The 24,780-nt window shown below is 45.0% G+C and overlaps 2 protein-coding genes across 2 annotated transcripts; one reads left to right on the forward strand and one right to left on the reverse strand.

Annotated features, from left to right (window-relative positions):
* Positions 1-387: 387 nt before the first annotated feature.
* Positions 388-11,485, reverse strand: LOC118386364 (dnaJ homolog subfamily B member 11-like). Its single transcript, XM_035774063.2, has 10 exons — positions 11,162-11,485; positions 10,520-10,676; positions 9,699-9,796; positions 9,108-9,243; positions 8,451-8,593; positions 7,927-8,009; positions 7,779-7,836; positions 2,393-2,504; positions 1,991-2,150; positions 388-1,599 (listed from the first exon to the last, which is right to left on the reverse strand). The coding sequence occupies exons 1-10, from the start codon at positions 11,233-11,235 to the stop codon at positions 1,535-1,537; spliced, it is 1,086 nt and encodes a 361-aa protein (XP_035629956.1). The 5' UTR covers positions 11,236-11,485; the 3' UTR covers positions 388-1,534.
* A 126-nt stretch (positions 11,486-11,611) lies between these two features.
* tbccd1 (TBCC domain containing 1) lies at positions 11,612-17,029 on the forward strand. Its single transcript, XM_035774062.2, has 8 exons — positions 11,612-11,919; positions 12,503-12,837; positions 13,089-13,244; positions 13,716-13,853; positions 14,127-14,355; positions 14,570-14,756; positions 14,892-15,395; positions 15,619-17,029. The coding sequence occupies exons 2-8, from the start codon at positions 12,505-12,507 to the stop codon at positions 15,830-15,832; spliced, it is 1,761 nt and encodes a 586-aa protein (XP_035629955.1). The 5' UTR covers positions 11,612-11,919; positions 12,503-12,504; the 3' UTR covers positions 15,833-17,029.
* The last annotated feature ends 7,751 nt before the right edge of the window (positions 17,030-24,780 follow it).

Consider the following 24,780-nt stretch of genomic DNA (forward strand, 5'->3'; position numbering starts at 1 on the left):
CTCTCCTGGCGACATGCCGGGCCCTCTCCTGGCGACATGCCGGGCCCTCTCCTGGCGACATGCCGGGCCCTCTCCTGGTGACATGCCGGGCCCTCTCCTGGTGACATACTGGCCCTCTCCTGGTGACATACTGGCTCGCTTGTCTTTACCACAGCAGGCTTCTAAGGGGAGGATGGCACATAATGTCTGAAACGGCACAAATGGAATGGCATCTAACACCTGGAACCCTTGTGTTTGATACCAGTCCTCTCCAGGCATTACCACCAGCCTGTTCTCCGCAATTAAGGTGCCACCAACCTCCTGTGGTCGCCCTGTACATAGTGACTGATAGACATACTGGAGACATAGCTCACATCCTTAAATTGACACACTAAAATAATCCTTGAGTCATTATTTATATAAACTTTTAATTGAACTCTCAGCTGAAAGTACACTTCTCCCTCCTGTACTGTAGCACTCTGGAAAACAGTAGCCCCATTCCACCAGGAAGAGTAGTCCAGACAACCTAGGTCTGTGTCTGACATGAAACCTTATTCCCTAGCTCGTGTCCTACTTTTGAACAGAGCCCCATGGGGCCCCGGTCAGAGCCCCATGGGGCCCCGGTCAGAAGTAGTGTAATATACAGGTGGGGTGTCATTAGGGTGTAATTTGGGACGCAGAATAGGCTGAAAGGAGGCGCAAGGGGTGTGGATGGTGGTGGGTGGAGCCAGAGAGTCTCTCCATGGTAAAATCCTACCCTGATGACGAGGTTATGCAAGGCAGCTCAACAGGTCCATTCTCTGTGGCCTCTCTTTCAACAGACAGAACACTCAAGACATTGCCCCCAAAGAAGACATCTAAAGATACGATCCAACTCAACAAAAGCAACAACAAAAATAACAATATGTAGTTTCTTTCCTATTTACAAAGCGTTTTGAAAACATATATGACCGAAAACCCATAAATGACAGAATTGTTGAACGTGTCAGAGGAGTCAAAATCACTCAAGATGAAATTTCCTAGTACAGTATTACATCTGTAAAAGTTATCAGAACAACAGGGAGGCGAATAGTATTCCAGTCTTGCTGAAGTCCATGAGATGGTCCTTTGAGTTCAGAGTCCTTTGCCTCAGTCCAGCTCCTCTTTTAGTGCCCCGTCAGGTGTGATAAAAGGTTTAACATCAGATAGTGGGCTTTGATAATCAAACATGTCTGTGAGTGGTTCACATTGGATGACAGTAGTTGAAATTGAAGGTGAATTAAAAAAGACAAAGTAAAATGAGTGACAAAGAAATGGTGGTAGTAAAAAATTGGGACGAGGGCAAGAAAATTAAAAGTATAAATACGGTGTAGTTTCACCCCGTCAATGTGAAATATAACAAGTACTTCTTTAAAAGAAAATAGACAATGTCAAGTCACCTTCAGAATGTAGAATATTAAAAAATAAAACAAATCAACCCATCCTGAGAACAATCTGAAAATAAATACACCCCTGTGCTTGTTCCTGTGTGTGTTTTGTAGCACAGAACTCAGTCCAGATTCTGTCTGTTGGTGTGTCAGTATCCCTGGAGTCCATTGTAAACCTTCTGTACCGATGCCTGCTTCAGAATCGCCCTCACTCCTGAAACAAAAGCAAGCCCCAATTGTAAATGACCATCGATTATGATCATAACTACATTTTTTCATAATCTTTCATATCTGAGAAGTTAATGCGTTCCTTTATAGTCTCCCTGTCAGTGGTGTAAAGTCAGCAATACGAATACGATTTATTGAGATGCACATGTGTCGCTTACAGTTTTTTTTTTTTTTTTGGGGGGGACTGTTCTACGGGCATGTCCTTTGCCTCTGAGTCTTAATATGCATCAACAATACCCATACCGCCCGCGTATGTAACAGCTCTGATATAGAACATACAGTCTACTTTCTCCTGGCAACATTAATTAACTCAAACTCATAAGAAAATACATTACAAGTCACATCCCCCCACACATCTTTATAGGCCTCCTCCTTACCCTCTTTCTGATTGTCATTCAGCTGTGTCTCTGGGAAGTCGACGTCAAAGGAGACAATGAGAGAGCCACGGATGTTGTTGTTGTCAAAGTTGGGCAGGCCTTCTCCTTTCTTCCACACTCGAGCACCAGGCTTAGTGATCTTGTCCCTCACAATGTGGACCTGTAGTCAGAGGAGCAGTCAAAGTGTGTGACTGATTCCTTAGAATACACTTTATTATTATGAATAAATACTGTCTTTTCTAGACAGAACAAAAATGCATATTTTTTGCTTTTCAACCAGTCTTTTTGTGTGCTTTTTGAGAATGGGGCAATGATGGCTCAAGACAAGCTCCCCAAAACATTTCAGTACATGGCAGTAAAAGTGTATGCATGTATTTCTTAGCTTCACTCGTCCATAGTTACCTTATGGCCGTCCAGGTGTGTGATGTCCATCTCAAAGCCAACCAGAGCCTCCACCAGGGAGATGGTGACGTTAGTGTACAGGTCATCTCCTCGCCGCTCAAACACTGGATGTCTGTCAGTACACATACATTACTAAATCACGCTTCAACAAAACAGCTTCCACAATTGACAAGATGTTAGTTAACCAATAAAAGGCCCGGGGGGTGGTATATGGCCAATATACCACGCTAAGGGCTATTCTTAAACACAACGCAACACAGAGTGCCTGGATACAGCCCTTAGCCGTGGTATATTGGCTATATATCACAAACCCCCCGAAGTGCCTTACTGCTATTATAAACTGGTTAATAACATAATTAGAGCAGAAATAAATATTGGTGGCGGTAATGCAAGTAATTTATGAAAGTTGCCAATCGCAATATAAAGTCAAGAGAAGAAAAGGCCTGGAAAGGATTATGTGTGGATTAATTGTTGGAGTAGAGGACCTTGTGCATTTCAGGTAAAATAACTCTGTTTATATCCCAGGACAGCAAACTAGCTAAATAGGACAAATTAGCTAGCAAGTGCAAGCTAACTAGCTAAATTGCCATAAATGTTTAATGCTTTTCGACCTGTCTCCAAATTAATATAATTGGTTCAGAGTTTGTTTTGATATTTTAACCTGCGTGTCGTGACCGCGTTTGGTGTGGGGGGACAAAAAAAATACATGTATGCACGATGACGCACGCGCGCAGCCGGTTTGGGTTCCGTGTTACTGTCTGTCCCACCGACATTTGCAACATTGTTTCAGTATTCAGATCTCCAACTGTCCCATAGTAATGAAGGTGTAGGGGTCGGCAGTCGGGACGAGAGCGGGAGGCAGGCAGCGTTTCTCAGCCAGTCGAAATTATGAATCAGCTAGCATCATTTATGGATATACAAAGAAAGTTCAATTGAAAAAAAGTTCAAATGAAATGAAGTGCAGCTAGTTTGCAGTCTTTCCAGCTTCAGTTTGTGGTGATTGTGTTAGCTGTGTTGTTGGCTAGATCCTCTGAACAACACAGTGTCCTGATGATAGAGCACGTTTTCTATGCCAGGTCAAATCGTGCCTCATTAGCTAATTGTTATGGATGTACCCAAATAAATGTCACGAGAAAACAGCTTAAACAAATGAAGCTCCTTTTGTTATTCTTTCTGCACCGTTTAATGGGAATATGTTAGCCGTAGTTGGCAAGCCAGCAAGAAAGGGATAAGAATGTTGCCAGCCAGTATGGCAATGGAACATTTACAACGAACGACTGTCGCATCCATAGATACAGAACAAAAAGACTGAACGACTGGGTCACGTCTCTGGCAACCAAACCAATAGAACGAACGACCATCCGGTTTGGGTAGCAACCCTAGATTTGTTTCGGGACAATCTCTTGTGGAAGGATTAAATAGTATGAAAAAAATCCATCAAATTAATGCTTTCAATTAATGCTTTCAATTAAAATGTTTTAATATGTTGGTAACCTGTTGTATAAAAGTGATAATGCCATCGAAGCCGGTGTTGAGGATATATTGGCACGGTTTGCTGGTCCTCGACGAACACCCATGCCAAATATACAGTTGAAGTCGGAAGTTTACATACACTTAGGTTATAGTCATTTAAACTCGTTATTCATCCACACCACAAATTCCTTGTTACCAAACTATAGTTTTGGCAAGTTGGTTAAGACATCTACTTTGTGCATGCAAATTCATTTTTGAATTGTTTACAGACAGATTATTTCACTGTATCACAATTCCAGTGGGTCAGAAGTTTACATACACTAAATTGACTGTGCCTTTAAACAGTCTACAAAATTCCAGAAAATGATGTCAAGGCTTTAGATGCTTCTGATCGGCTGTTTACCTGTGGACGTATTTCAAGGCCTACCTTCAAACGCAGTGCCTCTTTGCTTGACATCATGGGGGGGGGTCAACAGAGATCAGCCAAGAACTCAGAAAAACAATTGTAGACCTCCACAAGTCTTGTTCAACCTTGGGAGCAATTTCCAAACACCTGAAGGTACCACATTTATCTGTATAAACAATAGTAGGCAAGTATAAACACCATGGGACCACGCAGCCGTCATACCGCTCAGGAAGGAGACGCGTTCTGTCTCCTAGAGATGAAAGTACTTTGGTGAGAAAAGTGCAAATCAATCTCAGAACAACAGCAAAGGACCTTGTGAAGATGCTGGAGGAAACAGGTACAAAAGTATCTATATCTACAGTAAAACTAGTCCTATATTGACATAACCTGAAAGGAAGGAAGAAGCAATTTCTCCAAAACTGCCATAAAAAAGCCAGACTATGGTTTGCAACTGCACATGGGGACAAAGATCGTACTTTTTGGAGAAATGTCCTCTGATCTGATGAAACAAAAATAGAACTGTTTGGCCATAATGAACATCATTATGTTTGGAGGAAAATGGGGAGGCTTGCAAGCTGAAGAACACCATCCCAACCGTGAAGCACGGGGGTAGCAGCATCATGTTGTGGGGGTGCTTTGCTGCAGGAGGGACTGGTGCACTTCACAAAATAGATGGCATCATGAGGTAGGAAAATTATGTGGATATATTGAAGCAACATCTCAAGACAACAGTCAGGAAGTTAAAGCTTGGTTGCAAATGAGTCTTCCAAATGGACAATGACCCCAAGAATACTTCCAAAGTTGTGGCAAAGTGGCTTAAGGACAACAAATTCAGGGTATTGGAGTGGCCATCACAAAGCCCTGACCTCAATCCTATTGACAATTTGTGGGCAGAACTGAAAAAGCGTGTGCGAGCAAGTAGGCCTACAAACCTGACTCAGTTACACCAGCTCTGTCAGGAGGAATGGGCCAAAATTCACACAACTTATTGTGAGAAGCTTGTGGAAGTCTACCAGAAACGTTTGACCCAAGTTAAACTATTTAAAGGCAATGCTACCAAATACTAATTGAGTGTATGTAAACTTCTGACCCACTGGGAATGTGATGAAAGAAATACAAGCTGAAATAAATCATTCTCTCTACTATTATTCGACATTTCACATTCTTAAAATAAAGTGGTGATCCTAACTGACCTAAAACAGGGAATTTTAACTAGGATTAAATGTCAGGAATTGTGAACAACTGAGTTTAAATGTACTTGGCTAAGGTGTATTCAGACTTCAACTGTATCCTCCAAACACCGGCTTCTCTGGCATTATCACTTAAATAGACACCGGTGTATCAAGTTCTCTAACAGGGAGAGGGAAAGAATAAAGCCTGTAGTGAACAGAAGGGTTGAGTCATAAACAACACAAAACAGCTTCCACAACTGACAACCTACATCTTATATAATAGAGAGAGACAGGCTACCTAACAGAGTGAGAACGTATTTGCATACAGCAAGCATATAAACTTCGCAAAAAAATAAACATCCCTTTGCAAAGACCCTGTCTTTCAAAGATAATTCGTAAAAATCCAAATAACCTCACAGATCTTCATTGTAAAGGGTTTAAACACTGTTTCCCAATGCTTGTTCAATTAACCATAAACAATTAATAAACATGCACCTGTGGAACGGTCGTTAAGACACTAACAGCTTACAGACAGTAGGCAATTAAGGTCACAGTTATGAAAACTTAGGACACTAAAGAGACCTTTCTACTGCCTCTGAAAAACACCAAAAGAAAGATGCCCAGGGTCCCTGCTCATCTACGTGAACGTGCGCTAGGCACGCTGCAAGGAGACATGAGGACTGCAGATGTGGCCAGGGCAATAAATTGCAATGTCCGTACTTTGAGACGCCTAAGACAGCACTAGAGGGAGACAGGACGGACAGCTGATCGTCCTCGCAGTGACAGACCACGTGTAACAACACCTGCACAAGATCGGTACATCTTAACATCACACCTGCGGGACAGGTACAGGATGGCAACAATCGCCCGGGTTACACCAGGAACGCACAATCCCTCCATCAGTGCTCAGACTGTACGCAATAGGCTGAGAGAGGCTGGACTGAGGGCTTGTAGGCCTGTTGTAAGGCAGGTCCTCACCAGACATCACCGGCAACAACGTCGCCTATGGGCACAAACCCACCGTCACTGGACCAGGCAGGACTGGCAAAAAGTGCTCTTCACTGACGAGTCGCAGTTGTCTCACCAGGGGTGATGGTTGGATTCGCGTTTATCATCAAAGCAATGAGCGTTACACCGATGCCTGTACTCTGGAGCGGGATCGATTTGGAGGTGGAGGGTCTGTCATGGTCTGGGACGGTGTGTCACAGCATGATCGGACTGAGCTTCTTGTCATTGCAGGCAATCTCAACGCTGTGCGTTACAGGGAAGACATCCTCCTCCCTCATGTGGTACCCTTCCTGCAGGCTCATCCTGACATGACCCTCCAGCATGACAATGCCACCAGCCATACTGCTCATTATGTGCGTGATTTCCTGCAAGACAGGAATGTCAGTGTTCTGCCATGGCCAGCGAAGAGCCCGGATCTCAATTCCATTGAGCACGTCTGGGACCTGTTGGATCGGAGGGTTAGAGCAAGGGCCATTCCCCCCAGAAATGTCTGGGAACTTGCAGGTACCTTGGTGGAAGAGTGGGGTAACATCTCACAGCAAGAACTGGCAAATCTGATGCAGTCCATGAGGAAGAGATGCACTGCAGTACTTAATGCAGCTAGTTGCCACACCAGATACTGACTGTTACTTTTGATTTTGACCCCCCCTTTGTTCAGGGACACATTATTCAATTTCTGTTAGTCACATGTCTGTGGAACTTGTTCAGTTTCTCTCTCAGTTGTTGAATCTTATGTTCATACAAATATTTACACATGTTAAGTTTGCTGAAAATAAATGCAGTTGACAGTGAGAGGACGTTTGTTTTTTTTGCTGAGTTTAGATACAGGGTTTGAGTTGCATAGACAGCGGTGAGTGCAAGTAGGGAACAGTCCAAAAATCTTTACCAGAGGGGGCTGCGGAGGGGAGAACGGCTCATAATAACGGCCTGAATGGAGTTTAATAGATGGAATGGAGTAAAGGATATCAAACATGTGTTTCATGGGGCGGCAGCGTAGCCTAGTGGTTAGAGCGTTGGACTAGTAACCAGAAGGTTGCGAGTTCAAACCCCCGAGCTGACAAGGTACAAATCTGTCGTTCTGCCCCTGAACAGGCAGTTAACCCACTGTTCCTTGGCAGGTCATTGAAAATAAGAATGTTTGGTTAAATAAAGGTAAAAACAGTTCTATTCACTCCCTTTCAGACATTATTATGATCTTTACATAACACTAAATGTATTAGTGTTGACATAATGTCCTATACCAACAAAGCATGGCTCCTAGAGAAATTAATAGTAGCCTGATTAGAACCACTACATTATTTGTGAAACATGGAAATGCTGCTCTTACTTCATAACTTTGATGCGGAAGCGTAGGTCCCCTGGCTCTCCATCGATGTGAGGTTCGCCTTGAGACAGACGTAGTCGTGAGTTAGACTTGTAAACACTTTTTTTTTTTTTTTACGCCCATTATCCTGATGGTTGAGTAAGTAGCTTACCTTCCCCAATGAAAGGGTACTCCATCTCATCTCTCACTCCCTGTTCAATCTCCACCTCCAGAGTTCTCTCCTCATTCACCAGCCTGGGATCATAAGACATTATCATCCTCGTCACATAAAGAAAGAACTCATGGACTCCTGTGTTAACCGTCTTAACCAGATGCACAGTCAATATGACAGTATAGAACAGAGGTTCCCAACCTTTCTCAGTTACTATACCACCAACTATATTTTGTTCTGCCTGGAGTACCCCTGAAGTATCCCCTCATGTGCATTTTACCAGTAGGCCTATGGTCTCATGAGTCTTCTCAAGTCACCCCTGTGGATTTGCCAAGTACCACCAGGGTCCTAGTACCCCTGGTTGGGAACCACTGGTATAAAACACATCTTTAAAATGTATCCATTTGCACAGACATTCTTTTTGTTGTTGTTGTTGTTTACAGCACCCAACCCAACATGCACATGACAGGGTAGGAACAGGACAGAGTCAACCACAAAGCAGCACTCCTGAAGCAGTGACTCACTTTATATTGGGACACTCATCACACACTACTTCCTGGCTCATCTGGAAGCGTCCAGGTCCGAGTTGCGTCGTCCTCATTTCCTGTCTGCAGTTGCATTTCCGTTTCCCAGGGGCCTCTTTGGCTACAGGCTTGTTACGAACAACCTGAGATGTACATATAGGTGATGAGATTAGGACGTATGTGTTGGAATAGGGTAGGCCTGGTGGAGCATACAAATTGTATACAGTGACCATGTCAGAATACTCGTACTTGCGTTCTAAATAGTATCATTTTGGATATGTGAAAATAGAAAGTTCTATAGTAGGTGACGTTTTTATTATTATTCAGTATGCTTTCAATGCCAGGATGTCATACTCCATTCAGCTTGATATCTAGTAGAATTCACTGCACACCATTGAAGAGAGTCGTTAGACAACAGCTGATAAATCACACAAGGTTACACAGCGTACCAGAATTAACGAATGGCGGGAATATACGCAATTGCACATTTTAGATGACGCATTCTCAGTATGGAAGAGCCTACCTAATATGTTATTTTATGCTTATTACATACATTTTTACTAAACAGTGCAAAGTAGGTAGTTTAAGTACGTAGTAGGCAAGACAGATTTTGGATATGGACAGTATATACAGAACACAATAAGGGTTGAAGTGTACCTCTACAAAGTTCCCAGAGTACACCTCTTCGAGTGTGACCTCCAGGTCCAGCACAATGTCATTTCCTCTGGGGATGTTCCTGTCCTGCTGTCCTTGGCGGTTTCCTCCAAACATGAAGCCAAAGTCACCAAAGAAACTGGAAGAGGCAACAGAGTGTGAGGCAACAGTGGGGTAAGAGACATTTTTTTAAATGTAGCCAGTGCTTGACATAGACAGGAGCTCACAGGAGCTGAGTACCGGCACCTCAAATGTTCTACTGCTTGAGCTCCTGTTCCTCTTACAGAATATTATCTCAAAAGTATTGTGTAGATCCTGCACCTAAATGTAAACAGTTCGGGCACTCAAAATGAGCACCAGCACCTATACTGTACATGATGGTTTCAGAATATATGATCTCGGTGCTTAACAATGACATCCTCATCATACTTGTGGGTATATGTCTATGTAGTCGCTCCAAGACCAGGCTTACCAGGGCTTTACTTTGTAATAAATGCTTAATACCAGGCTGAAGTGTGTTAAATTACAAGCTCCTGCTAAAAGCAGTACTTGACTTGGACTGAAATAGTAACCTATTAGGTAAACCTCCTGTACCTGGAGAAGATATCATTGTGAGAACCATGGTGGCCCTCTTTCAGACCATCCTCTCCATATGCATCATACTGCTTTCTCTTCTCTTCATCAGAGAGCACCTACAAACAGCACAACATCAGGGATGAACTCTTTTTAAGTCACTGTAGAGATCATGGTTTCTTTACATTAGCGACATGAAATTAACTTTAATTACAAATTCTTAACATCACATTTCACCCACTTAAATAGCTTAACCATGCAATATGTATCAATCATGAAATTGGATGATGTTTCAAATCTACGCGTTATCAGTGATCACGATGACACCGGTGAGGTGCGCATCATGGAACGTTCACTGAGCCGCTCCGAGTGCTCCACGTCGTGCTTTCATGAGAGAACACTGACCACAGTATGAGCCAATCAGAGGCAGCCACACGGTCTTCTTGGCCAATCAAAATCACTATGTCGTTTCCAACAAGCAAATAGGTCGCATCAGTTTCTTACAAAATACTTTCGTTTCGGTGCCTCGATCGATCGTAACGAAAATGAGATAGCGTGCTGAAGCCAAATATTACTACACACCCAGATCAAATGACTATTATAAAAGGTTAATAAAGTATACATAACAATAGAGTACTATCATCTCAACACTCAGTTGCCATTCTTCTTCTTTTACATCTCTTCATGAGACTGACAATGATGTTGATGGGTATAGTTTCTGAGAATAGCTACACAAGACAAGATCATCATGGCATGATATTGATAGCACATATTGTAAAACGAAAGTGCCATGCAAATAACAATTACCGTAGAGATAAGTGATACAGGGGTTCACTTCCTACCTCATAGGCTGACCCCAGGTCTGCGAATTTGTCAGCAGCAGTTGGGTCATCTTGGTTTCTGTCAGGGTGCAGCTGGAGAGCCAGCTTTCTGTAAGCCTTCTTGATGTCCCTCACAGATGCAGACTTGCTCACCCCCAAGATCTTGTAGAAATCTCGCCTGTAGATAGAGGTGAAAATAAGAGAGGGTGTCTAACTACCTACCGGATCTTAGATAGTTTCCCTTCAAGATAGTGACAAGTGGAGTAGGGTTCACAGACTAAGAAATCATTCAAAATGGGCATCACCCAGTCCAGAGTAATTCAGTTTTATATGAACGGCTCTCATTTATGAGTACAAAGCCACTCTTCCATGTCATTCCCTCGAGTAGATACACACGATTCACGATACTGGAAACAAAGGATCTGGCAGGGTGATGTACTCTATGAACAAGGGCTTTATTTACAGTGTTGTTCACGTTGCTGAGATTGCTTATTTACCCCTCCAAATAGTAGCTAGCTAACGTTAGCTATTTTACACATGGAGAATGGGCTTCAGAAATTTAGACCAATCACAATTAAACATGTGTACCAGCTAGCGATACCGCGTTTGAACCGGTTTGACCATTGCAGAGACGGTGTGTTCGGGTAATATAGAAGTACTTACCCTGCAAGCACTGCTGTAACGAAATAAAGGGCAAGACAGCAAACACTGCATAGATTCATCCCTTTATCGGCCATAGATACCAGTATCTTGAAGAAACCAACAGAACAACCCGGCGTTTGCGATAGGGTTCCTTTCTGTCCTGATCCTTTTCCTTCTGTCAAATCAGAACCGCCCACATGCTGCCTGGAAGTCCCGCCTCCCGTGCTAACGCCCGCCCACCGTGTATATCAGCGGTACATCCTACATGCGTCCAATAGAAAATATACTGCCAATTATATATATAGCTCTTAAAGCAACAGCAATAAAAGCCGGTGTACACTTTTTAAAAGATCTTTGCAATATATTTTCTAGTGGATGAATGTAGAATGTGCATCGGATTCTTACAATATGCCCGGTGCCTTTCAGTAATATCGACAAAAAAGAACCGTGAAAATATTATCCGTTTACGTCGGACTTGACGCACCACCGGGCAGTGCATTGTGCGCGCGACCGTCGCTCTGTGTAGTCGCGCGCAACAGATGAGAACCAGCAGTGGCGCCAAATAGGAAGAACGTCGAACGTTCTGTAGCTAGCTACGTGCTGATCACATTCACAGCATAGTAAACAAACCATAACCAAAAGCCAGGTAGCTAGCTAAATACTGTAAAGTACTAAACTTTTTACTTATGAGGGAGCTTGATCACCAGTTACTTTTCCTGGAACTTCGAGGCAGGACCAGAAATCGCTTGGACTAGTGGAAACTTGCTGAACAAGCCAAGGTAAACTACGCATCAAGTGTTTTGTCTCTGCTAGTCTGACTGCTTTGTATCAGCTGCTAAGCCATGTTGCTAGCTAACTAGCTCTCTAACGTTCCCCTGCTAAATAAATAAACAAAGCAAATGCTGTCAGCTACCTACAGATCATCTCTAGTGGCCAGTTGTTGTCATGGGAACATCCGGCGTCCACTCTGTTAGCCAGGAAGGAACAGCAGAGTCAGACAACACAGACATTTGCAATGGAACAAGCAGTCACATAAATAAAATATAACATTATTTAGAGTGCGTTAGTGCTCTAGCTAGTTATAAAGGGGATATTCTGTTTGCCCATAAGGTTCAAATTCAGTTTTTATAATACAGCTAGTTAGTTGCCCTTTTAAACGAGTTATCTAATAATACTGCAATATTGAACAGCAGACCAGAAGCCACCAATGAATGGGTGAACTCTTGTCTACAATCTTCTAAATTCAATGCACTACCATAGCTCAGATATCTCACCACACTCACTGTATGCTCACCCCTCTGTCTGACCTCTCACCCAGTTATTTTGTTCTTCCACTCCCTCCTCCTCCTGGCCCACTAACAGCCATGGACCAGGGTGGTGGTGTGGCGGTGTGGCCTCGCATGGAGCCCTTCCTCTTGGGGGCTCTGCAGGTGGCACCCCCTACCAAACTCAGCCTGCACTACCTGCGTAAGATGGCTGCCTACGTGCGCTCGCGAGAGGGCTGCTTCCCCATGCTAGGCTGGCTCATGTGGAGGCACATTGCCTGTGGCAAGCTGCAGCTCCCTGAGGACCTGGCCTGGCTCTACTTTGAGACCTTTGACCTGCTGGCTGGTCACCCTGCAGAGGAGAGGCTGGAGTGGGCTGAGAACCTGTCCCAGTGCTCCTCCCCCAGAGAGCTGGACCGCCAGAGGAGCAAGGTGAGCTGTGAGCACACTAGGGAGGGATGAGAAAAGGGCAGAGACCTGTATGACTATGTCCCCCAGGGATCTGTTGTCAGTTGGACTGTAATAATACCTATCCTGTTGTATCCTGCACTTTTTTTTGTTTAAACAGACTTTGACACAGGAGTCTGTCCATTATCCTTTTAGGTATTGTTTGTGACACTGACCTATGTCAAGTATTGGTTTGTGTTCAGAGTCTCTGTATTTTCCTCTTCTCTCTTTTCTAGTTGTGTGTGGACACGCTGCAGTTCCTCCTCTTCCTCTACATTCAGCAGCTGAACCGGGTGTCTCTGCGTACGTCTCTGATTGGTGAAGAGTGGCCAAGCCCCCGCTCTCGCTCCCCCTCCTCGGACCGCGAGGCAAAGACCAGCTCTCAAAATAAGGTCCTGTTGCTTTATATTGCTTACAAGTTTAACGGCAGGCTGAGAGTGTAAATGTACACAATCCGTTTTTACGATTAAGTCTGACATTTTATTAAGTTACTGACATTTTATTATAAACTGGGTGGTTTGAGCCCAGAATGCTGATTGGCTGACAGCCATAATATATCAGACCGTATACCATGGGTATGACAAAACATTTATTTTTACTGCTCTAATTATGTTAGTAAACAGTTTATAATTGAAATAAAGCACCTCAGGGGTTTGTGGTATATGGCCAATATACCACGGCTAAGGGCTGTGGCCAGGCACTCCACGATGCGTTGTGCATAAGAACAGCCTTATCCGTGGTATATTGGCCATACACCACACCTCCTCGTGCCTCATTGCTTAAATATGCTACCCCATTGCATTAGCTCCCATATCCATGCATTGTATCATTGTTCAGTCTTTTCACCCTGTTGCTGTGATCAGAACTGGGACGACCAGGCCCACCTGTCCTTCCTACAGACCCACCTGTGTGAACTGCTGGAGCTGCTAGTAGAACCAGGCCAGCTGTCAGGGTCCGGCCAAGCCGTGAAGGACAGCCAGGTCTCTCTGGAGGCTCTACAGGTGAAGCGAGGGAACATGGCCCGCATCCCAAATGGAAACCTATTCCGTATACAGTGCACTACTTTTGACCAGAGCCATCTGGGCTCTGTAGTAGTGCACTATATACGGAAAAGGATGACTTTTGGATGCACTCATCCTCAACTATATATTCTTGTATAAAACAGTGAAAGGTTCCATAACATGCCCAATATGTTGCAGTGTTCATTCCGTTTTTACAATACAACAATTTGCCTTTTCAGTAAACAACAATACAATAACATATTTTCTCTACAGGGCCTCAGCCTGCTGCTGGAGGGCTCAGTGTCCCGCGGCCGGAACGTCCACCCCATCCACAAGCTGCTCTCCAGAGCCCCACTCCAGACCCAAGCAGGGTACTCCAAACTCAGCCGCTCCTTCTCCCTGCACCCCCTGCTGGCATGGCTCAGACAGGCCCTCGTCCCCAACCCCTTTGGGATGTCAACCTGCCTGAGGTCTGGGAAGAAGCTGGCCTGGGCTCAGCAAGGTAGGTTACTACCACCCAAAGTAAACCCTAATGTGGATCATTAATTTATATTTAGATGCACAGTCAAATAAGGTGTGTTAGTATGTTTTATAGAAATGAGTGCGTTATCTTGTAACTGTTTTCTAGCTCACCTTTTTTCTGTTGGAGATGTAGAGAGCTATCAGGATTGAAGCATGGCTGTCTGTCTGTGACTGTCTGTTCTCCTGTCCTCTAGTGGAGGGAGCTATGAAGAGAGCTAAGATCGCCCGGAACACCCACACGGCCCCCCCAGGCAGCAAGATGGTGCTGATGTCACAGGTGTTCAGACAGACCCTGGCCAAGGACTCAGACAAGCTAGCAGGAGCTAACGTCAAAATACACCGCTGCAGTGACGCCTTTATCTACCTCCTCTCTCCACTCAGGTGAGAGGTTCTCTACACATAGTCAGACTGGACACTACAGCTGTAGCATGCCCTGTCTAACTACAAAAACAGATCCATTTCAGTAGAAATATCCCTTTTCTTAGATGAGATGGCATTCCCCGTGGTGTGTTTCAGGTCAGTGAGCCTGGACAAGTGTCGTAACAGCACGGTAGTCCTGGGTCCCATCGAGACCAGTATCCACATCCAGAGCTGTGAGAACGTCAAGGTGGTGTGTGTGGCTGGCCGTCTAGCCATAGGGTCCTCCTCCTACTGTACCATCCATGCCCTCACCCCCACCCGGCCTCTACTGCTCCCTGGGAACACTGCACTCACCCTGGGGCCCTTCCACACACATTACCCCTCCCTGGAGGATCACATGGCCAGTGTGGGTCTAGCTGTGGTGCCCAATGCCTGGGACCAACCCTTTCTGGTGGGAGTGGAGGGTACTATCCCAGACCCTGGATCCTACAGGCTGCTGCCGCCCGCTGAGTTCTGCCCCCTTGTGGTGCCCTTCAGGATGGAGGGGGATACGTGTGAGGTGCCAGGTGGGCTGCCATCGCTGTACCAGAAGGCCCATGAGGAGAGGGAGAAGAGTGTACAGGACTGGCAGAAGATGGTGAAGGATGCCCACCTGAACAAGTGAGTCATTAACAGAGAAGACCAAACTGCTAGATTTATTAACAATGGAAATCTGACCTGGACTGAGAGAATGAAAACACAAACTGCTTCCCAGATTCCATGATCAATGTGAATTATGAAGCAACCCTTTTAAAATGTCTGATTTCCTACAGCGTTGTGAGCTCTGAGGGGTCTGGTAATGTTTCTCTTGTTCCTCTATTCAGTCATGCGTCTCTGTTTTCAGGGAGCAGCGACGTCAGTTCCAGGCCCTGGTGGAGCAGAAGTTCCATGAATGGCTGTTGGAGTCAGGACACAGGCAGGAGCTTGATAGCCTTATCCCCCCCTGCATCGCATCCCAGGACCCCTCGGACAGCGACAGCCTGGAGGCCAGGACCAATGACACCAGACAGAAAGGGTCATCTATACGGGAAGTGGGACAGACGCGTCTACCTTGCTGACTTTTTGGGTTCTTGTTGATGGAGATCCCCATACAAAGCTCTTGCCTTTGCCTCACAGTCAGCGGTTTGCCTCAGCCACTAGCACCTCTAATCCCTTTGTTTGCCTGCTGTCTGTCCACAGTTCCAGGCAGGATCTGATCTGAGGATCAGTAGACTACAGAAGGAGGGTGGTCTGGTATAGACGACTGGCTCTGTTCTCGTCCCCTTCATCCAGCTGAGACTGTTGCGTCCCGATTCTCCACCCTTCTCCTGAAGTGTGTACTTGTACACTCCCTCTCATGTATTTAACAACGGTGCGGATGTGCAGGGTAGAGAATCAGAACAGAGCCAGTGGTCATAGAGCACTTGGGGTACAATACCATGGTACCTATTGTTTGCCACACTGGTTAGATCTGTGTAGTGTGGTGCCTCTGCAGTGGGTACTGTACTATTGAAATAATAGGGAATCAGGTTGTGCTGTTCATCCAGAGATTGACCCTGTCCAGTATGTAGAATAAATTAATTAATGTATTCATGTGATTGTACAGTATGTATGATATTACGTCTTAATATGCCTTTTCTGGTAGCATAGGAGAGAGGGTGTGATGAATTTAAAGGTCTGCCTCTTCAACAAATTCCAATGAATTTAGTACCTTCCTAGCCTGAGTGCCAATCTATTGTGCTATCATGTCAACTCCTTACTACTGTTTCAAAATGATCAATGGAGATGGCAAGAGCACACACAGATGTGGGACCAGGCTAGTACTTCCCTGGGATGGGTATTTGAAGCCTGTCGTCTTCAGACAACACGCACCTCTAAGAGGGTGGATGACAGGGCACATTAGTGTAATGAGAAGAGAAACATGCCTTTGAGGGAGCAGTTCTATTCCATTATATGGGTTAAGGGACAGAGGACCTAAAGCAAAGATCTGTGTACTGTTAACATTAGCCTGGCATGGGCCAGAGGATGCTGATGTGTTAGGTAACTTAAGTCTATCCCTTCTTTGTTAGTCCTCTCCCTTTTCTTCAGTGTGTAGAAGGATGGATGATATTGTGGTTATGCCTTACTGCTGTAGCTTAGTTCTCAGTGACTTGCCTTTCAATTCAATTGCACTATGCTTCCCTGCCTACACAATTACAATGGTTTCTAAGAGCACAATTTTGTTAGTTCTCAAGTGTTCTTTAGACATCAATAAACTATTAGTTTTTTTGCCTTGACGTGCCATTTTATGTGTTGTTGATGATTAGCGTACTTTCCTAGAGACCCTGTATATCGACCTCAATGTTTACTTTTACTGTTGGACTGATCACACACCATTACAATTAGCTGTAGCACAGTCAACATGCATAGAGATTACGCCAATGACCTGTTTAGGGGTAATCTGAGGCAAGGACTGACCATCTGTAAAATCAAAATGATAGTTTTAACCATGTTTTGAGGCTATACAGTGGTTGTTCACTACTACATTTGTAATATATATTTCAACTACATTGTTTACAAACATTGGAGTAAAACAAGCTATTTGGGGATTTGATGGGGTATGACAGTTGAACTAAGCTCATGAGGCCTTTACAAGTTATATTGTTCAAGAATCAATGGGTATATGTCATGAATTTAAATGTCAAATGTGTGCACCAATCCCATAATACCCTTTTAAATGCTCTCTACTTATGAACTGGAAAAACTGAATGGCACTAGAATCATTGACTCATTTTTTGATTAAAATTTTCATGACAGCAATTGTTCCTCTCATAGCCCCACCTCTTTAAGGAATACCTAGGATAGGATAAGTAATCCTTCTCACCCCCCCCCCCCTTTTAAGATTTAGATGCACTATTGTAAAGTGACTGCTCCACTGGATGTCATAAGGTGAATGCACCAATTTGTAAGTCGCTCTGGATAAGAGCGTCTGCTAAATGACTTAAATGTAAAATGTAAATGATAGCCGCCACTGTTTATAAAACTGTGAGGCTGGTTATATAAAAGGGATTGGGTGGTAGGACCAGAGACATCCAGACTTCAGGGGGACCATCAGACCACTGCTATCTATCAAGCCTAGCCCACATATAATGCCCAAAATGGGCTGGTGAGTACCGGATATGGCCGCTTGGCTCTGGGCTGCCACCGGCTCCATCAGAATAGGTTTTAATGCAGATGTCGTGGACAGGACACTCAGGTTTGCCACAGGGATTGTATGGTGGCAGTAGCATAGCAGTGATTTTCTGTGGTGTGTTTGGTATAGTTATGGGATGGTCCTTTTGAATATTTTCTGTCAAACTTGACTGATTTATCCTGCCAGCCATAGTAATAACAATGTAATAGTCTAAACATTGTCATGGGAGTGTAATATTTACAGAGTAATTGTGTATGATGCCATGGGATATACACAGTAAGTGGATGGTACTATTGCCAGACCTCACAGCTCAACCCCATCTGTGAACTAGAATGTGGATAAAAGCTTGTCAGCACTGATGTCCTACAGACACCTGGCCTACACACTTAACGTGATTGGAACTCCAGTCTTCTATTTGGCATTCTAGTGCCATTGAAAATATTTACATGAAAGTTTTCCTGTGCTGGAAAAACTCAAACAGATGGGTTTACCCCCATCCATGGCTTTTATACTGATCAAAAATATAAACGCAACATGTAAAGTGTTGGTCCCATGTTTCATGAGCTGAAATAAAAGATCCTAGAAAATTTCCATATGCACAAAAAGCTTATTTCTCTCAAATGTTGTGCACAAGTTTGTTTACATCCTTGTTTGTGAGTATTTCTCATTTGCCAAGATAATCCATCCACCATGATCATTACACAGGTGCACCTTGTGCTGGGGACAATAAAAAGCCACTCAAATTTGCAGTTTTGTCACTCAACACAATGGCACAGTTTCTCGACCATAAGCCACCTCCAACGTCATTTTAGAGAATTTGGCAGTACGTCTAACCGGCCTTACAACTGCAGACCACGTGTACCCACGCCAGCCCAGGACCTCCACATCCGGCTTCTTCACCTGCGGGATCATCTGAGACCAGCCACCCAGACAGCTGATGAGGAGTATTTCTGTCTGTATTAAAGCCCTTTTGTGGATAAAAACACATTCTGATTGGATGGGTCGGGCTCTCCAGCTGGTGGGCCTGGTTCCCAAGTGGGTGGGCCTATGCCCTCCCAAGCCCACCCATGGTTGTACCCCTGCCCAGTAATGTGAAATCCATAGATTAGGGCCTAATGAATGTATTTCAATTGACTGATTTCCTCATATGAACTGTAACTTAATAAAATCCTTGAAATGGTTGCATGTTGCATTTATAGTTTTGTTCAGTACTAGCTGCAAAGAAAGCATCAGGAATGTGTTGGGTGGATTGACTTGTTCTTTGTTAATCACCAGGCACTGGTAGGGTTGGAGTCTTATGGATGATTTGAGCAAGGACCATATCACTTAAATATTTTAGGTTGGGAAAAGCCATTCATTGTGTGAAGAGGTACATCTGTCCTACAGTGCAAATTCAGAGCATTTAACAAGCATAAGAACCTAAAGTCAACCCAGTCACTCCCCTCTGATTTCTTTGGCTTTCTTCCAGATTGTCTTTTTACGAGTATAATAACTTACAGGGCCATTGTTGAGTGTGACAGCGACTGCACAGACTTCCATTCCTACCTGAGCTGCTGTAACTCCCTCCGCGTGGAGAATGATGCTTGGGTGGTCTACGAGAGGCCCAACTACATGGGCTACCGGGGGGGTACCCTGAATACCTGCTCTGGATGGGCCTCAACGAACCGTCTCGGCTTCTGCAAGATGATCCACTTTGTAAGTCAGCCACTGCCTCAATCTCAGTCCTAGAGGGCATATGCAAGATGGGCATATTAGGCATCCCAATCCCAATGAAGCCGAGCACAGGACAGGACAGTGACAGTTCCCCCCGGCCTCAGGGCTTGGCCAATGAAGATCAATACCAGCATATAGCACTGATCACACTGATCGAGTGATCGCTATGGGCTGACCTAGTGCTGGCAGAATCAGACATACACTTCCACAGTAGAATCAATACATTTTGCAACTTTGACACAACAATTCTGCAGAATATAGTGGTGGATATATTCTCTATAACACAGGAAGTATTGTGCATTTTACAGTAGATATGTGGCAATTATTTATTTCAGAAGGAGTCGGCAAAACTAGTGCACTCCATATGTGCTCTGGGTCATTAGACACCATTAGACATGTACCTGTCTGGGGTTGGACCCGACTGGTTATTCCTGTAACTGTGTTATGGCCTACTATGTACTGTTGCTATGGTTACACCTCTTGGGTTTTCTCCAGAACATGGGTGTCCCTTTAAGAGGAGTTAGCAGGATGACATGTCTGGTTATTTTTGTAAAGTACCAAGGATGGGTGCTAGGGTCCTACATGTATGCACCTGTCTTGGTCAAAAACATGTCTGTCTATTTGAACTATTTCTGTGTGTCTACAAGTTCCATGCCCTAATATGAAACCAAACTAAACTTAGTGCAAGGCAATAAGATAAAGGTGGCTAAATGCCAGAGGGGATGGGTCATTAAGAGGAGCTACTATGAGTGTGACGTGAGGAGTAATGTAGAAAATGTGTGTGCCAAGAATGGAAGGGAGTTGTTATGTTGTAAAAAAAATAATTTTTAAAGTATATTTGAACTCACAGTATTTGTGAAATATGATTGACTGAATATTTCCACAACAGAAGCCATAAACGATGCAAACAGCAGAAGGGGGGATAACAACAGGGGGTAATACAACAGGGGAATACAACAGGGGAATACAACAGGGGGAATGCAACAGGGGAATACAACAGGGGAAATACCACAGGGGAATACAACAGGGGAATACAACAGGGGGAATACAACAGGGGGAATACAACAGGGGGAATACAACAGGGGGAATACAACAGGGGAAATACCACAGGGGGAATACAACAGGGGGAATACAACAGGGGGGAATACAACAGGGGGAATACAACAGGGGGAATACAGCAGGGGAAATACCACAGGGGGAATACAACAGGGGGAATACAACAGGGGGGAATACAACAGGGGGAATACAACAGGGGGAATACAACAGGGGGAATACAACAGGGGGAATACAACAGGGGGAATACAACAGGGGAATACAACAGGGGAATACAACAGGGGGAATACAACAGGGGGAATACAACAGGGGGGAATACAACAGGGGGGAATACCACAGGGGGAATACAACAGGGGGAAATACATTTTTACATTTACATTTTTACATTTAAGTCATTTAGCAGACGCTCTTATCCAGAGCGACTTACAAATTGGTGCATTCACCTTATGACATCCAGTGGAACAGCCACTTTACAATAGTGCATCTAAATCTTTTAAGGGGGGGGGGTGAGAAGGATTACTTTATCCTATCCTAGGTATTCCTTAAAGAGGTGGGGTTTCAGGTGTCTCCGGAAGGTGGTGATTGACTCCGCTGTCCTGGCGTCGTGAGGGAGTTTGTTCCACCATTGGGGGGCCAGAGCAGCGAACAGTTTTGACTGGGCTGAGCGGGAACTGTACTTTCTCAGTGGTAGGGAGGCGAGCAGGCCAGAGGTGGATGAAAGCAGTGCCCTTGTTTGGGTGTAGGGCCTGATCAGAGCCTGGAGGTACTGAGGTGCCGTTCCCCTCACAGCTCCGTAGGCAAGCACCATGGTCTTGTAGCGGATGCGAGCTTCAACTGGAAGCCAGTGGAGAGAGCGGAGGAGCGGGGTGACGTGAGAGAACTTGGGAAGGTTGAACACCAGACGGGCTGCGGCGTTCTGGATAAATACCACAGGGGGAATACCACAGGGGGAATACAACAGGGGGAAATACCACAGGGGGAATACCACAGGGGGAATACAACAGGGGGAATACAACAGGGGGAAATACCACAGGGGGAATACAACAGGGGGAATACCACAGGGGGAAATACCACAGGGGGAATACAACAGGGGGGAATACCACAGGGGGAATACCACAGGGGGAAATATTACAGGGGGAATACAACAGGGGGGAATACCACAGGGGGGAATACCACAGGGGGAATACAACAGGGGGAATACAACAGGGGGAAATACCACAGGGGGAATACAACAGGGGGAATACAACAGGGGGAAATACCACAGGGGGAATACCACAGGGGGAAATACCACAGGGGGAATACAACAGGGGGAATACAACAGGGGGAAATACCACAGGGGGAATACAACAGGGGGAATACAACAGGGGGAAATACAACAGGGGGAATACCACAGGGGGAATACCACAGGGGGAATACCACAGGGGGAAATACCACAGGGGGAATACAACAGGGGGAATACCACAGGGGGAATACAACAGGGGGAATACCACAGGGGGAAATACCACAGGGGGAATACAACAGGGGGAATACCACAGGGGGAATACCACAGGGGGAATACAACAGGGGGAATACCACAAGGGGGAATACAACAGGGGAAATACCACAGGGTTAATACAACAGGGGGAATACCACAGGGTTAATACAACAGGGGGAATACAACAGGGGGAATACCACAGGGTTAATACAACAGGGGGAATACCACAGGGGGAATACAACAGGGGGAATACCACAGGGTTGATACAACAGGGGGAATACAACAGGGGGAATACCACAGGGTTAATACAACAGGGGGCATACCACAGGGTTAATACAACAGGGGGAAATACCACAGGGGGAATACCACAGGGGGGAATACCACAGGGGGAATACCACAGGGTTAATACAACAGGGGGAAATACCACAGGGGGAATACCACAGGGGGAATACCACAGGGGGAATACCACAGGGTTAATACAACAGGGGGAATACAACAGGGGGAATACAACAGGGGGAATACCACAGGGGGAATACCACAGGGGAAATACCACAGGGGGAATACAACAGGGGGAATACCAAGGGGGAATACAACAGGGGAATACCAAAATACCACAGGGGAATACAACAGGGGAATACCACAGGGGAATACCACAGGGGAATACAACAGGGGAATACAACAGGGGGAATACCACAAGGGGGAATACACAGGGGGAATACCACAGGGTTAATACAACAGGGGGAATACCACAGGGTTAATACAACAGGGGGGAATACAACAGGGGGAATACAACAGGGGGAATACCACAGGGTTAATACAACAGGGGGAATACCACAGGGGGAATACAACAGGGGGAATACCACAGGGTTGATACAACAGGGGGAATACCACAGGGTTAATACAACAGGGGGAATACCACAGGGTTAATACAACAGGGGGAAATACCACAGGGGGAATACCACAGGGGGGAATACCACAGGGGGAATACCACAGGGTTAATACAACAGGGGGAATACAACAGGGGGAATACAACAGGGGGAATACCACAGGGTTAATACAACAGGGGGAATACCACAGGGTTAATACAACAGGGGGAAATACCACAGGGGGAATACCACAGGGTTAATACAACAGGGGGAAATACCACAGGGTTAAAACACCTCAAACTTAGATTCGTCTGTCCATAACACTTTTTTCCAATCTTCCTCTGTCCTGTGTCTGTGTTCTTTTGCCCATCTTAATATTTTCTTTTTATTGGCCAGTCTGATATGACTTTTTCTTTGCAACTCTGCCTAGAAGGGCAGCATCCCAGAGTCGCCTCTGGGATGGTGGCTCTAGCCAGAATAGAAAGAGGAGTGGAAGGGATGCTGGCCTTCTAGGCAGAGTTCCTCTGTCCAGTGTCTGTGTTCTTTTGCCCATTTTAATCTTAGCTTTTTATTGGCCAGTCTGAGATATGGCTTTTTCTTTGCAACTCTGCCTGGAAGGCCAGCATCCCGGAGTCGCCTCTTCACTGTTGACGTTGAGATGGGTGTTTTGCGGGTACTATTTAATGAAGCTGCCAGTTGAGGACTTGTGAGGCATCTGTTTCTCAAACAAAACACTTTAAGAGCAGTTGGAGGCCACGTTAGGAGTGTTGTATGGCATTGAAGCTCGTTTGGAGGTTAATCAGAACAACAGTTTTCAGCCGTGCTAACATAATTGAAAAAGGGTTTTCTAATGATCAATTAGCCTTTATAAATGATAAGCTTGGATTAGGTAACACAACATGCCATTGGAACACAGGAGTGAGGGTTGCTGATAATGGGCCACTGTACGCCTATGTAGATATTCCATGAAGAATCTGCCGTTTCCAGCTACAATACAACATTGTCTACACTGTATTTCTGATCAACTTTATGTTATTTTAAAAGGACAAAAAATGTGCTTTTCTTTCAAAAACACAAGGACATTTCTAAGTGACCCAAAACTTTTGAACTGTTGTGTGTATGGCAGGGTCTACAGACAATCACGGACTACACAAGGAAAACCAGCCATGTCGTGGACACCGTTGTCTTGCTTCCGGACAAGCTAAACACCTTCTTCACCCGCTTTGAGGATAATCCAATGCCACTGACGTGGCCCGCTACCAAGGACTATGGGCTCTCCTTCTCCGTGGCCGACAAGAGTAAGATATTTACGCGTGTTAACCCTTGCAAGGCTGCCGGCCCAGACGGCATCACTAGGTGTTTACGGTTATATTCAATCTCTCCCTATCCCAGTGTGTTGTCCCCACATGCTTCAAGAGGGCCACAATTGCTCCTGTACCCAAGAAAGCAAAGGTAACTGACTAAATGACTATCGCCCGTAGCACTCACTTCTGTCATCATGAAGTGCTTTGAGAGACTCGTCAAGGATCATATCCCCTCTTACCTTACCTGACACCCTAGATCCACTTCAATTTGCTTACCACCTCAATAGATCCACAGAAGATACAATTGTGATTGCAATGCACACTGCCCTATCCCATCTGGACAAGAGGAATGAATACCGACGTAACAATGCTGTTCATTGACTATAGCATTCAACAACATAGTACCCTCCAAGTTCATCATTAAGCTTGAGGCCCTGTTTCTGAA

The sequence above is a fragment of the Oncorhynchus keta genome, chromosome 7 (genome assembly GCF_023373465.1).
Source record: "Oncorhynchus keta strain PuntledgeMale-10-30-2019 chromosome 7, Oket_V2, whole genome shotgun sequence".
Lineage (NCBI taxonomy): Eukaryota > Metazoa > Chordata > Actinopteri > Salmoniformes > Salmonidae > Oncorhynchus > Oncorhynchus keta.